At 43.6% G+C, this 17638-nt stretch overlaps 1 protein-coding gene across 2 annotated transcripts in view; it reads right to left on the bottom strand.

Moving 5' to 3' along the window:
• thsd7b (thrombospondin type 1 domain containing 7B) overlaps nucleotides 1-17638 on the bottom strand; it is a 267106-nt gene that overhangs the window by 103325 nt on the left and 146143 nt on the right. For both annotated transcript variants that reach the window (XM_004912730.3, XM_002933951.4), the window contains exons 9-11: nucleotides 13635-13823; nucleotides 9535-9769; nucleotides 1943-2058 (exon numbers count right to left, since the gene is read on the bottom strand). In XM_004912730.3, the coding sequence (XP_004912787.2) occupies nucleotides 1943-2058; nucleotides 9535-9769; nucleotides 13635-13823 (540 nt within the window). The remainder of the gene's footprint in view (nucleotides 1-1942; nucleotides 2059-9534; nucleotides 9770-13634; nucleotides 13824-17638) is intronic.

Raw genomic sequence — 17638 nt, forward strand, 5'->3', positions numbered from 1 at the left:
TAGTGCCCCATAGATTCTGTAGAACTCCTTGTGGTCTTTGGCTGTCCCCAAAGGGATCCCGACCCACAGGTTGAGAACCACTGATCTAGAAAAACATGGGGGCACCCCGGCACTGTGAAGAATTCCGCAAAAGTCACAAAATGAAAGTAAAAATATGTTTTATTGAAGAAACATCTCTGGGGTCATCAGAGATGTTGAACTTTTTTCCATTTGAAGCAGCGTAGGTGGTTTTTCACGGTGAGGGCAGTGAGGGGGTTGGGGAATGCCCTGCCGGGGGATGTTGGGTAGGGGGTTCCTCACGGTGAGGGCAGTGAGGGGGTTGGGGAATGCCCTGCCGGGGGATGTTGGGTAGGGGGTTCCTCACGGTGAGGGCAGTGAGGGTGTTGGGGAATGCCCTGCCGGGGGATGTTGGGTAGGGGGTTCCTCACGGTGAGGGCAGTGAGGGTGTTGGGGAATGCCCTGCCGGGGGATGTTGGGTAGGGGGTTCCTCACGGTGAGGGCAGTGAGGGAGTTGGGGAATGCCCTGCCGGGGGATGTTGGGTAGGGGGTTCCTCACGGTGAGGGCAGTGAGGTTGGGGAATGCCCTGCCGGGGGATGTTGGGTAGGGGGTTCCTCACGGTGAGGGCAGTGAGGTTGGGGAATGCCCTTCCTAGAGATGTGGTAATGGCAGATTCTGTTAATGCCTATAAGAGGGGCCTGGATGAGTTCTTGAACAAGAATAGTACCCAAGGCTATTGTGATACTAGTATCTACAGTTAGTATTAGTGGTTGTATATATAGTTTATGTATGTGAGTGTATAGATTGGTAGGTGTGGGTTAGGTGTGCTGGGTTTACTTGGAAGGGTTGAACTTGATGGACTCTGGTCTTTTTTCAACTCTATGTAACTATGTAACTATGTTTTTTAAACATATATTCCCTTGTGGAATTCTTCAGAGTGCCTGGGTGCCCCCATGTTTTTCTAGCTGGATTGTCTGCTCCTATAACAGCCCATAAATCACTGGTATGAGCTGTAATTAAGCTCAGTTATAGTTATTTTGCCTACCTAGTCCTTGTCCATGGCTAATGCATTGTGCGTGGGATTTAAATGCTTCTCCCCCAGCCCGAGATGCCTAATCTTATTGCCTGCGCCGCTCAGATAGGTTTTCTGCATAATGACAGACTTCAGCGAGGCTCTCAATGACAATAGCGATCGCTGCCCCCTAATTTTCTTTTAGCTGCTCTCCTCTTTTGTCTTAGGCTCTAATTATTCCCCATTTCAATTCTTGTGAACTTCTCGCTCCCTTTCATCATTCCGTAATGTCCATTTGTGTCTCGAGGTGACTATCGCATAGCGCAAGCATTTCCATAGCAGCTGCGGAGGAACCGAGGTGCCACGGACAGGTCTGGCTGTGAGATGGATTTAACCCTTAGATCCTACTTACTGCAATAATAAAAGCCCCCGCATTCTTTAAAAGCCATAGCTACAATACTCAGGATTCTCAGTTATTAAAGGGGACCTGTCACCCTAAGATACAATTCCAAATTCTTTTCTATTGTGTTTGTCAAACAAAATAAACTTCACTTACACTATATAAATAATATAAATCCGGTTTCCTTCAGGCTTGGAATTACACAGTCACAGCCAGCAGGCCGGCGCCATTTTGTGAAAACTGTTATTAAGGCAAAGCTTTGTATCACCCCCAAATCTTGTTTATGTGCCAGAATGGGGGACCTGATGCCCATGCCCATTCACTGGTTACACAATTAGATGGTGAGGAGGGAGGGGGAAATGAACGGAAGGTCCTTAGGCATAGAGGCGGGGCAGGCAATAGATGATTGACAGCTGTTATTTTGCCTTTATAATGGGTATGGGAAAGTGCTTTTATTATTATACAGTTTTTTTAAGTCTGAGTGACAGGTTCCCCTTTAAAGTAGCCATTTGCCCATGTAATAGGCACTTACCCAGCAGGCACGATGTCGGGCAAGGGGTCCATTCACTAAAAAGTGTGACCTTACAGTCTCTTTTGCAGGAGAGGAGACAGGGGCGGATTGTTTCAGGTCTTGTAGCCTCGGGGCATCTGGAAATAAAGGATTGAAAAACACAACTGAGTCTAGATTCATACTCATAAGGGTTTAAAGCAGGGATCCCCAAGCTTTCTTACTCATGAGCCACAGTCAAATGTAAAAAGACTTGGGGAGCAACACAAGCACCATAAAAGTTCATGGAGGAGCCAAATAAGGGCTGTGATTGGCTATTAGGGGCCTCTATGCACACTATCAGCTTACAGGGGCTTTATTTGGTAGGAAATCTTGTTTTTATTCAACCAAAACTTGCCCCCAAGTCAGGAATTCAAAAATAACTCCCTGGTTTGGGGGCACTGAGAGCAACATCACAAAGCGTCAAATAATGAACTTTTAAATCTAAAATGGGGGAACTGTAGAGTAAAAAAATATAAGACCCGCTGTAAACTGCCCCTACCTGTATAATGTATAGAGTGAAGCCACCTCCCACCTGCTATCTGCTATGCACACCCGGCCCTAGAGCCCTACATGGTTGCCCCATACATCAGAGCTAGTGATGAGTGAATTTCCGCATTTCGCCATTGGCGAAACTTCAGTGAAAATTCACCACAGAAGAAAAAAAATTAATTGTGCGTCAAAAAATTTACTTGTGTGTCAAATTGGGTGCGGTCGCGTCAAAACTGGGCGTGCCTGCATAAAATGGGCGTGGTCATGTTTAAAAGGGGCGTGGTCACATAAAAACACGCGGGCGACCAAAAAAGGACGCAGGCAACAAAAAAGATGAAAAAGAAAAAATTACGTGACAAATGCGTTTCGCACATTTTTCGCTGTTTCGAAAAATTTTCTTGCCGTTTCGTGAATTTTATGGTGAAGCAAAGCGGGACAGATTCGCTAATCACTAATCAGAGCTTCTGTAATAGTAGATGACTTTTAAAGAAACAGTTCAGTGAAAAAATTAAATTGGGTAAAATAGACTGTGCAAAATAAAAAATGTTCCTATTATAGTTAGTTAGGCAAAAATGTAATCTATAAAGGCTGGAGTGGGCAGATGTCTAACATAATAGCCAGAGCACTACTTGCTGCTTTCAGCTCTCTAACCTCTTAGTTAGTCAGTGACTTTTTTTGGCTGGATTTGTTTTGGACTGAGATTTTCTCCTTTCCTGCTCGGTGCATTCGATGAGTAAGAGGCACAAGGTGGGGAAACTGGGGGCAACGCATTTCATTCCAAGCAGGCGAGCGAGGAGGCTCCAGCGCTACATTATTACTCTTAGTCAGAGAAATGACAGTAATCCATATTAGTGGAAGGGAGTGTGGGAAGAAGGCAGGGAGGAATGAATGCTGGAACAGAAGGACTGACACCGGGAGAACTGAATTAGAAGCAGAGGTGAGGAGGGGAGCAATACGGTGAGTAAATACGTGAGTCAGAGGGAATAGAAAGGCAGCGGCGGGGATGGTAATAAGCCAAGCGGGAAGACTTTATTGGAAGGACAAGAAGGGAAAAGTCAAGCCGAGTATCTGCTTGAGATTAGGACATGCTTAGATGGAACATTTAGGGCAGAGAAAGATGGGGGGGGGGGGGGAGAAGGAGAAAAGCAAGTAATAGGGCTCAGTCTGTTGCATCAAGAGTTGCCATCTTTTTATAATATCTATACCAGCTGGGCGGGGGATCATGACACAATTGGGCAGGGTTTTGATATCACAGGCGGAGCAACAACATCAAGGGGCGGAGTTGCATCATCCAGCATGGAATCCGAAGAGGATTTGATAAGTACGAAGGCTATAAAGGTGTGATCTGTGGGTGGAACAGAGGATTCTGAGGCCGAATTCACCAGTTAATATAAATTTACCAGCAAGTACATTGCTACTAAATTTGTAATACCAGCCCTGGCCTTGCCAGTAAAATACCCACCAAGAGGCAACCTTAATTACACCTACTGATGCAGCCCTGGAATTACAGCCATATTCCTGCTGCAGTAGCCCCAGGGTATCATTGCGTCTATAGGGCCATAGGCTATAGGGTTAAGCATGGGCTACTTGCCTTGCAGAGGAAGGGCCACAGTAGTAGCCCCAGGGTATCATTGCGTCTATAGGGCCATAGGCTATAGGGTTAAGCATGGGCCGCCTGCCTTGCAGAGGAAGGGCCACAGTGGTAGCCCCAGGGTATCCTTGTGTCTATAGGGCCATAGCCTATAGGGTTAAGCACAGGCCGCCTGCCCTGCATAGGAAGGGCCACAGTAGGATCATTAGAAGATGTTTATAAAGGTTTATGTCCCCTTAAACCACTGAATGAGCCACACATTACCCTCCCATCCCTTATCTTCTCATCCATTCTGCTTTCATTCCCTTTAATCTAATCCCTCCCGTGGTTTCCAATCATTATTACTATTATTATTATACCAGTAGCCTTGAAACTGTGTATTCAGGTTCCATGAAAGGTGCTCGGCTGTAGCTCCAACCAAGGGAACTGAACATTACAATTGTCTTTTATTTATGAACCTACTTTAGTTCTCAGGACTGGAAATAGACGTAGCGCCCATTAAATAATACTCATTAGAAAAATGCTGCACTGGGGATGATTTGCCTCTTTGGTCCCATGTTACAATGTATTATATTTCCATGAAAGGGAGTCAGAGAATGGCACAGTCTAGCAGTCAAAGCATAACATGGCTGGTAAAGTCAGTAGAAAGGGGTCATAAAATTTTAGTATTCTAATAGAAACTATGGCAGCATAGGGATTCCCCTGTACTAAGCACAATTCAGCAGGAACAGCCCCCTAAGTTTGCTCATAGCCTGTACAGACAGATACCATAAAACTATGGCAGCATAGGGATTCCCCTGTACTAAGCTCAATTCAGCAGGAACAGCCCCCTAAGTTTGCTCATAGCCTGTACAGAGAGATACCATAAAACTATGGCAGCATAGGGATTTCCCTGTACTAAGTACAATTCAGCAGGAACAGCCCCCTAAGTTTGCTCATAGCCTGTACAGAGAGATACCATAAAACTATGGCAGCATAGGGATTCCCCTGTACTAAGCACAATTCAGCAGGAACAGCCCCCTAAGTTTGCTCATAGCCTGTACAGAGAGATACCATAAAACTATGGCACATAGGGATTCCCCTGTACTAAGCACAATTCAGCAGGAACAGCCCCCTAAGTTTGCTCATAGCCTGTACAGAGAGATACCATAAAACTATGGCACATAGGGATTCCCCTGTACTAAGCACAATTCAACAGGAACAGCCCCCTAAGTTTGCCCATAGCCTGTACAGAGAGATACCATAAAACTATGGCACATAGGGATTCCCCTGTACTAAGCACAATTCAGCAGGAACAGCCCCCTAAGTTTGCTCATAGCCTGTACAGAGAGATACCATAAAACTATGGCACATAGGGATTCCCCTGTACTAAGCACAATTCAGCAGGAACAGCCCCATAATTGTATTCCCATGTAGTAAGTCCAATTCGGCAGGAATAAAGTGGCACTTTACAAGGTAGAATTAATTTGTGCTGGGTTTATGTTGAAGAACAACAGGGGGCTGCAGGTTGGACATTCTTAATCTGGAACTAGAGGAAAAGTCTCTCTATCATTAAATTCAATTGATAAAATTGTGGCATAATTGCCACCTCTTTCAATGCCCGAGCACTTACGGCTAAGCCTGTTGTACCGCAGCTTTAACTCAATAAACACAGAAAAGCCTGTCACCTCCTTTATTACTGTAATTCTCTATGTGGCAATAAGGAATCATTCGAGGGACGGTAACGTTTCCTTCCCACAGACACAGCAATTACCTTAATCGTTGCACACACAGCGCCGATTTCCCCCTCGACAAATATAAGGAGTGAAACGCCGGAAATGAATTCACGCCCCTAATTTGTAACCTATTAAATTATACTGAGCAAGAAGCAAAATGGCAGCAATCGTTTATGTGCAGAATACATAGGGTCTGCTCCTCACTGTTACGGATATGTGTCTATGTGTCTACTCCACCATGGACTTGAAGTCCACTAGGACTAAAGTTACACACTGTGATAAATTCTACACAAGGTTCTATATTTCTGCACCATGTTAATGGCGACAATACTGCAAGGTTGGACTGGCTGGTCAGGATACCACAAAGTGTCTCAGTGGGCCCTTACCCCGAGGCGCCCAACTGCATAACAAATGCCATCAGCTCTCTTATGTCTACCATTGTGCTGTGTAATACAGATACTATTTAGTGCATTTTAAATGTAATGGCGTATAGCGTGGGCCCTAGATATCAGGTTTCTTGGTGGGCCCTAGATATCAGGTTCCTTGGTGGGCCCTAGATATCAGGTTCCTTGGTGGGACCTAGATATCAGGTTCCTTGGTGGGCCCTAGATATCAGGTTCCCTGGTGGGCCCTAGATATCAGGTTCCTTGGTGGGCCCTAGCTATCAGGTTTCTTGGTGGGCCCTAGATATCAGGTTTCTTGGTGGGCCCTAGATATCAGGTTCCTTGGTAGGCCTAGATATCAGGTTTCTTGGTGGGCCCTAGATATCATATTCCTTGGTGGGCCCTAGATATCAGGTTCCTTGGTGGGCCTAGATATCAGGTTCCTTGGTGGGCCCTAGATATCAGGTTCCTTGGTGGGCCCTAGATATCAGGTTTCTTGGTGGGCCCTAGATATCAGGTTTCTTGGTGGGCCCTAGATATCATGTTCCTTGGTGGGCCCTAGATATCAGGTTCCTTGGTGGGCCCTAGATATCAGGTTCCTTGGTGGGTCCTAGATATCAGGTTCCTTGGTGGGCCTTAGATTTCATGTTCCTTGGTGGGCCCTAGATATCAGGTTCCTTGGTGGGCCCTAGATATCAGGTTCCTTGGTGGGTCCTAGATATCAGGTTCCTTGGTGGGTCCTAGATATCAGGTTTCTTGGTGGGCCCTAGATATCATATTCCTTGGTGGGCCCTAGATATCAGGTTCCTTGGTGGGTCCTAGATATTAGGTTTCTTGGTGGGCCCTAGATATCATATTCCTTGGTGGGCCCTAGATATCAGGTTCCTTGGTGGGCCTAGATATCAGGTTCCTTGGTGGGCCCTAGATATCAGGTTTCTTGGTGGGCCCTAGATATCAGGTTTCTTGGTGGGCCCTAGATATCAGGTTCCTTGGTGGGCCCTAGATATCATGTTCCTTGGTGGGCCCTAGATATCAGGTTCCTTGGTGGGCCCTAGATATCATGTTCCTTGGTGGGCCCTAGATATCAGGTTCCTTGGTGGGCCCTAGATATCATGTTCCTTGGTGGGCCCTAGATATCAGGTTCCTTGGTGGGCCCAAGATATCATGTTCCTTGGTGGGCCCTAGATATCATGTTCCTTGGTGGGCCCTAGATATCAGGTTTCTTGGTGGGCCCTAGATATCAGGTTCCTTGGTGGGCCCTAGATATCAGGTTCCTTGGTGGGCCCTAGATATCAGGTTCCTTGGTGGGCCCTAGATATCAGGTTTCTTGGTGGGCCCTAGATATCATGTTCCTTGGTGGGCCCCAGAAGCCCCAGAAGACCCAGTCCCACACCGGCACAGAAGCACATTTTCCCTGCTGCTCCCAATATAACCGAATTCACCGCAGCTCCGGATGTTTTAACTCTCTATTTAGGTTTCCAAGAGCAAAATAGCCTGCAATTCAGCCCGTCTGCCTTTGCTTTCTTCTTCTGCCGGAGAAATTGCTGTAATCTAAAGTCATTACATGTAGAAGGCGGCCGCGGCCCGTGATGGAGCGTTTAGAGTTCAGTGGCGCCCTTATGAAAGCGGCGAGCTCGTTCTTTCCGCGGTGATTTTATCTGCATGAGCAATTTAATCATTTTGTGGAAGGCTCATTTACAAACAACCAAACAAGCATGATATTAAACATTAAGGAGAAAATGGACCCCTGGAATAAGTAATATTTGTCATCCTTTTATGTGGCCTTAAATAGACAGTAAAGTATTGTGTGCAGCGAGCACCCATTCCCTGTGTATTGCAGTAAGCACCGCAGCAAAGGACTTGGTGGTCTACTGAATGCTGATTATTCTACCTAGGCAAGTGCTTGAGTTAATTGGCCAATTAGCAGCCTTCAGCAGGTACAGTGCATTGCTGTGTCTCAAAGCAACCAATCAGCAATCCCCCTACTGCTCCCCAAGAGACCGGCCAGCTCTGTTTCCCAGCAATATGGCACTCATGCATGTATTTATTATCACAGATGTTGAGACGGAATGTTCTGTGCATACACAAAGATGTAACAGAGCAGCGATTCTAAAACCCTTTTTAAAGGGAAAGGCCAGGTTTTGCCATGAAAAAAAGCCCATAGACCCCAGTGATTTACTCATCACTAGTGATCAGTGACCCAGTCTAAATAACAGGGGGTCCCCATTTGCGGGTCCTGACCCATAGGTTACTAATGCCTGATATAAAAGCTCATTTACAAACACAATTGTTCCCTGGTGGGGCCTAGATATCAGGGTTCCTTGCTGGGCCTTAGTTGTCAGGTTCCCTGGTGGGCCCTACATATCAGGGTTTCTTGGTGGGCCCTAGATATCAGGTTTCTTGGTGGGTCCTAGATATCAGGTTCCTTGGTGGGCCCTAGATATCAGGTTCCTTGGTGGGTCCTAGATATCAGGTTCCTTGGTGGGCCCTACATATCAGGGTTTCTTGGTGGGACCTAGATATCAGGTTCCCTGGTGGGCCCTAGATATCAGGTTCCTTGGTGGGCCCTACATATCAGGGTTTCTTGGTGGGACCTAGATATCAGGTTCCTTGGTGGGCCCTAGATATCAGGTTCCTTGGTGGGCCCTAGATATCAGGGTTTCTTGGTGGGCCCTAGATATCAGGTTCCTTGGTGGGCCCTAGATATCAGGTTCCTTGGTGGGTCCTAGATATCAGGTTCCTTGGTGGGCCCTAGATATCAGGTTCCTTGGTGGGCCCTAGATATCAGGTTCCTTGGTGGGCCCTACATATCAGGTTCCTTGGTGGGCCCTAGATATCAGGTTCCTTGGTGGGCCCTAGATATCAGGGTTCATTGGTAGGTCCTACATATCAGGGTTCCTAGGTGGGCCCTAGATACATAAGTTACTAATGCCTGATATAAAAGCTCATTTACAAACACAATAGTACCACAAAGATCTATATTACAAGCAAAATGGAGCACAAGTTGACGCTATTCACAAATGTATTGGTGTCTATACATGCTCCTTAGCTCATAATATCCCTATAACTGTAATCTGTTCCTTCAAAAAGTAGGAATAAATCCCATGTTTATATGCTGAAATCCAGATGCAAAACAGTTCTTCTCTTTCTGCATCATTTGAAATCCTGGCAGGGGAGGAGGGACTAAAACATTGATGTTACACATTGTAACAACTTCTCCACAGCTTACAGACAGCATGCAGGAACTACATAACCCACAATGCATTGCACTGGTATGTGCCTTTCCTTATTGGCATCACGTGTGCAGCAGGGAATTGTGGGATTGGGAGGAGGCAGTAATTATTATTATTTGAACCCCTTGGCACCTCTGTCACTTTATTTTATATATTATCTTACCTTTTGCTGGTGACATGGCCAACAGAGCTTTTGACACAGAAGACCTTCCGGGACTGTATCCCCGCGCCACACGCGTTGTCCTCTTTCCAACTGACGGAAGTATTTAATGCTGTTAGTAACGGGTCTGCAGAACAGGTGCCCCAGGGGGTGCTCTCCCAGTAAAATGCTGAGCAGGGATGCTCATTACACAAGCGATATTCATATAATGCCTGGCTGGGGGGACATGCTTTTCCACCTGCAACATGAAGATGTTTTGGTTTTTAATAACAGACATAATATCGATATACATTTAAACATTGGCCATATATTCGATTTTTTTTGGCCAGATATCTAACCTAACAGGTAAATAGACCTTCTATAAGACATGAGTAGTGGAACACTGAGCCATCAGGCAATGGATATGTGTAGTTAGCGATGAGCGGATTTTTTCACTATCCATGTATTAAAAAGTCGCCAAGACAAAAAAGTCGCCAAGAAAAAAATGGCTGAGACAAAAATGCTGCTGCAAAAAAAAGCCAATCGCATTTAATGCATTTGGAGTAAGAAAAAACTCCCACTAACAAAAAAGTCGCAGAGACAAAAAAGTCGGCAAGAAAAAAAACACCCATTGACTTTAATGCATTCGAAGTGAGGAAAAAAAGGCCATTGGCAAAAGAGTCACCAAGACAAAAAAGTCACCAAGAAAAATATCGCTGAGGCAAAAAAGTCGCCACAAAAAAAAAAGTCCAAGGAATTTAGTGCATTTGGAGCGAGAGAAAAAAAGCCCTTTGGGAAAAAAGTCGCCAAGAAAAATGTCGCTGAGACAAAAAAAAGTTGCTAAAACAAATGCCCTTTGCTTTAATGCATTTGGAGTGAGGAAAAAATGGCCATTGGCAAAAAAGTCGCCAAGACAAAAAAGTAGACAAAAAAAATTTCGCTGAGACAAAAAAGTTGCCACAAAAAAAAAGTCCATCGACTTTAGTGCATTTGGAGTGAGAAAAAAAAGCCTATTGGCAAAAAAGTCGCAAAGAAAATTGTCGCTGAGACAAAAAAGTTGTCATTGACTTTAAGCGCCCATTGACAGAAGAGTCACCAAGACAAAAAAGTTGCCAAGAAAAATGTTGCTAAGACAAAAAAATCGTCACAAAAAAACGCCCATTGACTTTCATGCATTTGGAGTGAGAAAAAACGCCAATTGGCAAAAAAGTTGCCCAGAAAAATGTCACTGAGACAAAAAAGTCACCACAAAAAAACACCCATTGACTTTAATACACTTGGAGTGAGAAAAACCGCCCCCTGGGTGAAAAAGTCACCAAGACAAAATAGTCGCCAAGAAAAATGTCGCTGAGACAAAAAAGTTGCCACAAAAAACAGTCCATTGACTTTAATGTATTTCGAGTAAGAAAAAAAGTTGCACGTAAAAAAGTCGCCTATTGGCTTCAATGCGTTTCACTAATTTTTCACTGAAGCAAAAGGGGACAGATTCGCTCATCGCTGTGTGTAAGCCGTTAGCAGCCAATTTCACTTCCTGAAGCCCCCTGGTTAAAGCAATTACCCCATTGGCTAAATACCCACGTCTGTACAGTCTGGCAGATCACATGACTAATGTGACTTCCTACTGTATATGGTTATGTCGTCAGGCTGAATAACTAGATTAACTGTCACCTCCAAAAGCTGAAATGCCGTTTTCTCAGACACGGAAGGAGGGGACAGAAGCCAGGAGAGCTCATTGGCTCTGGGAAAGTCAGCGCTGACATCACAACAGTCACAATTTAAAGGGGATCTCTCGAATAAACGAGACTTTGATACAGAGGGATATGTTCTATCTGGCTGCGGGGCTCATAGTCTGGACGTCAGCAAGAAACGCTCCACCCAATTGGGCACATCTGCTTTACCCAAGCCCTTCAGCTGGTAAATAAAACACGTTCATCCCAATTGCAGTGACCCTTGTCCGTTAGCGGGAGAAACCAATTAGTCATTGAAATTTTGCAGTTTACTAATTACGCCCACTTAGTCAGAAAGGAACGCGCTGCCTCCGTGTTATCGATTGGCCTCTATTTATATATTTCAGACACAAGTGCCGATCGATGTATTGATTCCAAGCTCATAGGGCAATACCTGGTCAGTATCACTGTGCCGCGCAGCCTAAATAGAACGATTAGGGGAACAATACAGCCAGTCTCGCTTCCCATAAAACCCATTTAAAGCAATCAGAGTACAGAATTAAGATCATTCTGATTACAGGATCTATTTATAAAGCAGTTAAAGAAGCAAAAATGTCCATGTATTTCAACTAGGAGGTAGGAAACTCGTATGTCTAAAGGTGGCCATACAGGGGCTGATTCTAGCTGCTGATTCGGCTGCTTATTGGCCCATGTATGGGCACTAACGATGTGCCTGCCCGACCGATATCTGGCCTGAAATCGGGAAGATCTCGATCTGGCAGGTTAAAAAATTTAGTCGGATCGAATAAAAAAACGATGGTAATGGGCGAAGTCGGTTCGGGACCACATCAACGAGCCGATGCGGTCCCCGAACCGACTGTGCCCATTACTGTTGTTTTAATTCAATCATTTGGCCCCAGGGCCAAATGACCGAATTAGCCTAAATTCCCCCGATATCGCCCACCCGTAAGTGTGGATATCGGGAGAAGATCTGCTCGCTTGGCGACATCGCCAAGCAAGCGTATCCTAACGTGTATGGCCACCTTAAGGATTTAAGATTTTCTCTCAAAGTCTGAGGGATATAGAAATCAGTTGTCAGCGTAGTAATGAGAATGTTCTTGAAGTGGGAACGTTTTACTTGAATCCCACCATTTCCACGGTATTTCAAAGAACTTCAACTAAATTATCGATGGGTTGTGAAATATCTCATTTTGCCCGAATGAAAGTCTTTCTTCTCTCTCAGAAAGGGATGGAATATTGATAGGTCTCAGCCACAGAAGGAATGTAATCTGTATTGTCAATCAAATGGATGTCGAGGTTCTTTATATATAAAGGGGGGGGAAGAGAAAAATTGAGCAAAAAAAGTAACATGTAAATGCCTTGGAAATGAAAGCTGCCAAAAAGAAGAGTTTTATAAATTGAAGTGGGGAGAATCGGAGGTGTTTTCCAAATTCAACCAATTAGTGGAGTGATGAGGAGTTTGATTAGGAAACATGAGTACTTGGTATCATCCACTTAACCCAGGGACCCCTAATGTTTCTTACTCATGAGACACAGTCAAATGTAAAAAGACTTGGGGAGCAACACAAGCACCATAAAAGTTCATGGAGGAGCCAAATAAGGGCTGTGATTGGCTATTAGGGGTCTCTATGCACCCTATCAGCTTACAGGGGCTTTATTTGGTAGGAAATCTTGTTTTTATTCAACCAAAACTTGCCCCCAAGTCAGGAATTCAAAAATAACTCCCTGGTTTGGGGGCACTGAGAGCAACATCCAAGGGGTTGGGGAGCAACATGTTGCCCCTGAGCCACTGGTTGGGGATCACTGACTTGAAGAAATTGAATAATATCCCTTGTGGCTAGTGATGAGTGAATCTGTGCCGATTGGCTTCACTGAAAAATTCCTGAAACTGAAACTAAAAAAAAAATTGTTTTGTACACTAAACTTTTTTGATGCGACTTTTCTGATACGACTTTTTTGGCACAACCACAGCTTTTTCTCCAAATACATTAAAGTCAATGCCCGTTTCTTTCTTTTTAACGTGGCAAATTTTGGTAGCAGTTTTGCGGAACAATTTCTCAATGGCGAAATGTGGAATTTCGCAGGGAAATCCAAAGAATTCGCTCAACGCTACTTGTGGCCATAGACAATACCTGCATATATTTTACTGCAGTGTATTAAAATGTCAACAGCCTGGCTTTGCACAATAAATGAAAGGCCATAATAGACCACATTACTGACCACCTTGCAAAAAATCACTTATTTAGTCAAAAATCCCATTAAAAATCCCTGGCAGTGAAGGATTTTGTGATTAGCATGCAATTAGCTAAATTAGCCAGGGGTCGCTGAGAGAAGAAGGTAAATGCCAGATGGGCTGAGTATCTGTTTTCTCTCTACAAGCCATAGGGACGTGCTTCGCTAACAGTTTCATAATGAGCAGAAACCAAAACAACTCACCTTCCCCGGGATTCGCCAGAATAGAGCGGGTCCTGCTCTGCTTCCCTTCGCTGTTTTTAGAAGAGCAGGAATGGGAACACGGTGACCAGTCCGACCACTCACTAATCACACAATCTTGGCTGCAAGGCACTTTACAGACCAGTTGGACAGGGGGACTGTCCAAACAAAGGTCATCTGAGACAATTTGTCCTGTGTTAGAAAGAGAGAAAACGTTAGAATAATTGGTTTCCATGAAAACAAATCCAGAGTTACCCACGAGAGAGATATCAGGCTATGCTGCATAGTTATCTATTGGTAAGGCTAAATTAGAGAGAGATGATTCAGTGTAACATGAATTTATTTGGAGATAACATTGTGTGCATCCTAAAGGTGCCTTGCTGATATTATCATACAAAATGAGGTTTCGTACAATATTCAGTGCGACTATGGTGGGTTGACAAGGCAACTGAAGGCGGCAAAAGCCTTGAATATCGGTCGTCTGTACGAGCATTGGCTGTAGGTAAATGCTGGATTGTCAGATAGGGGTAGAATTCTATTGTTGCTACCTGCATATCTGGGGATTCAGTTCCAATGGTCAACGGAAAGATTGTTATTGTAACTTGTATGGCCACCTTAAGGCTAAATTAGAGAGAGATGGCCCAATGTAACATGAGTTTATTTGGGGTTAACAAGGGGTGCATCCTAAGGCCAATTAGAGAGAGATGGCCCAATGTAACATGAGTTTATTTGGGGATAACAATGGGTGCATCCTAAGGCCAATTAGAGAGAGATGGCCCAATGTAACATGAGTTTATTTGGGGATAACAATGGGTGCATCCTAAGGCCAATTAGAGAGAGATGGCCCAATGTAACATGAGTTTATTTGGGGGTAACAATGGGTTCATCTTAAGGCCAATTAGAGAGAGAAGGCCCAATGTAACATGAGTTTATTTGGGGGTAACAATGGGTTCATCTTAAGGCCAATTAGAGAGAGAAGGCCCAATGTAACATGAGTTTATTTGGGGATAACAATGGGTGCATCCTAAGGCTAATTAGAGAGAGAGATGGCCCAATGTAACATACGTTTTTTGGGGATAGCAATGGGTGCATCCTAAGGCTAACTAGAGAGAGAGATGGCCCAGAGTAATATGAGTTTATTTGGGGATAACAATGGGTGCATCTTAAGACTAAATTAGAGAGAGATGGCCCAATGTAACATGAGTTTATTTGGGGATAACAAGGGGTGTATCTTAAGGCTAAATTAGAGAGAGATGGCCCAATGTGACATGAGTTTATTTGGGGATAACAATGGGTGCATTTTAAGACTAAATTAGAGAGAGATGGCCCAATGTAACATGAGTTTATTTGGGGATAACAATGGGTGCATCCTAAGGCTAATTAGAGAGAGATGACCCAATGTAACATGAGTTTATTTGGGGAACATATGGGTATAACATATCCCAAACCTACTGTAAAGATATCAAGCCAATGCAGAAAAGCTAAGAGAAGCTTTACAGGCACACATTTTGATTTAGATAAAGAGAGGCGACAGTTGAAAGATAGTAGGATAGTGCCTAAGCATTAGCTTTACTTTGGGGAGAGCAGGTAAAGGTAAATAACCATAATGGACCTGCAAATCAATAAACTACACTTGAACAGATCTTTCAGCTCAGAACCTCTCCTATTTATCTTCCAATCTGTTATTCAACAGCTGCCTGCCTTCATTAAAGTTCTCCTGTTCTCCTCACAAAGTCAATATATCCTAGCAGCAGTCTGGGGTAATGACATACAGAGCCGGTGTTTAGATAAGACCCTTCAGTTGGGCGGCATCAGAATGTTCTTAATGGTGATGATTTGAGCACAGTTTGTAGGAAGTAGATTAAAGAACGACTCTGGAGAGATATATCCATCCAACAGTAAGTGCACCAGGAACAGCTAAATAATGATTATGACTATTCTGCTGCGTATTGTCTCAAGAGGGACCCAAGCCAAGCAGGTGGAACTCCATCTTGCTCCATCGGGGAGACTTTTCCATGACAGAATAGGAATCGCATAGATGTAAAAATACACATTCCATGAAGAAATAAGACATAAATAAGAGTTCAAATAAGAGTCTGCATTTTCTTCTCTTTGCCAAATTGCACAAAAACCGACGAGACATTCTACTCTTTTATTATTGGGAAAAGAACACAAATTATCTCTATAAATTGCACTGTCAACCAACAGAGGAACAAAGGGCTTATTATTAAGCCACCGGTGACCTGAATTAAAGCACCTGAAGCAGTAGCTGATTATCCAAACCTTACAGATAATTTATCCGTTCATTACGGCCCCTTAAAATGTAATTTCTTACGCCGACCATTGCGGCTCCGAGGGCACAGAGAAACGATTTGGAGACCCGCTATTGGTGGAAGCTTCTCCGATAATATTTTTTCGGCAACATTGTGATTGAATGCAAAAAAAAAACTATAATTTGTTTTATTGTATCCGTCCTTTCATCTCAAGCTATTTTATGTGAAAAATGGTAGAACGTTTGTCATAGACAGGGAAGCTAAAGTAATGAGCGGTAATTAGACGACCATTTTCATAATTACTATAATGGGGATGGACGTTTTCCTGCTAATGCTTTAGCTGTTTTTAATCATTTTGTCTAAAATAGGAAATACCGTGGATTTGTAAATGGATGTTTTATCTGCATCTTGCCAGCTGTATATCAAATGCAACCGGACGGATGGTCGAGTTTAAAGAAAGAAATAGATATTTTCGCCTCAAGAGGCGTTTGATCGGCCATGTTTGCTTGATGACAGTTACATCTTTTTATTATATATCTTCAAGAACTTTGCAATTGTCCTTGTTTATTAATACAACAAACCTTCTCCACCTTTGCTGAGTTGGAAAGAATTGATTTTGAGAAGTTTCTACCCAAGTCCTAACCAAGAGTTTATAAGACAGTGTACGAAAGAATTTTATCTCTCTCGGATATTGTTAGATAAATGAAATATCTTTGAATTGCAATCTATGGGACTTTATTCACTGCCCTCTCTTCATCAAACTTAAGAGTCCGTCAGAGCAGCATCTTCACCTACAGAATCCATTACAGGTATAGGACCCATTATCCAGAATGCTCTGGACCAAGGGTATTCCGGATAAGGGGTCTTTCCGTAATTTGGATCTCAATACCTTAAGTCTACTAAGAAATCAATAAAACATTAATTAAGCCCAATAGGATTGTTTTGCATCCAATAAGGATTAATTATATCTTAGTTGGAATCAATTACAAGGTTCTGTTTTATTTCTACATAGAAAAAGGAAATCAGTTTTAAAATTCTGAATTATTTGATTAAAATGGAGTCTATGGGAGACGGGCATTCCGTAATTCGGAGCTTTCTGGATAACGGGTTTCCGGATAAGGGGTCCGATACCTGTACCACCAAATACAGGTATGGGACCTGTTATCCAGAAGGGTATTCCGGATAAGGGGTCTTTAATTTGGATCTCCATACCTTAAGTCTACTAAAAAAATCAATACAACATTAATTAAACCCAACAGGATTGTTTTGCATCCAATAAGGATTATTGTATACTATAGACATCAATGGGAGGAATATTTTTGCAAATTTTTTTGAAATTTTTCATAAACACGTTTTTTAATATAATTGAAGAAAGATGAAGACCTAGGTGTAGGAGGAGACACAGTCCCAGGAGGAGTTACATCTAAAATCCCAAGGCACTCTTGATGGCATGGAGACCAAAAGAAGGATCCCACCCAGGACAGATCCCACAATCTATTGTTGTGTGGATAAGGGTCCAAGTGGGGCTTTACGTCTAAATCAGTGCTATCCAAAGTGTGGGTCTAGCCAAGGGTAGATGATGCAGTGTCCCTGACAAGAAGAAAGTTGAAGACGTAGGTGTAGGAGGAGACACAGTCCCAGGAGGAGTTACATCTAAAATCGCAAGGCACTGTTGATGGCATGGAGACCAAAAGAAGGATCCCGCCCAGGACAAATCCCACAATCTATAGCTGT

This window comes from Xenopus tropicalis, chromosome 9 (assembly GCF_000004195.4).
Source record: "Xenopus tropicalis strain Nigerian chromosome 9, UCB_Xtro_10.0, whole genome shotgun sequence".
NCBI classification, from domain to species: Eukaryota; Metazoa; Chordata; class Amphibia; order Anura; family Pipidae; genus Xenopus; species Xenopus tropicalis.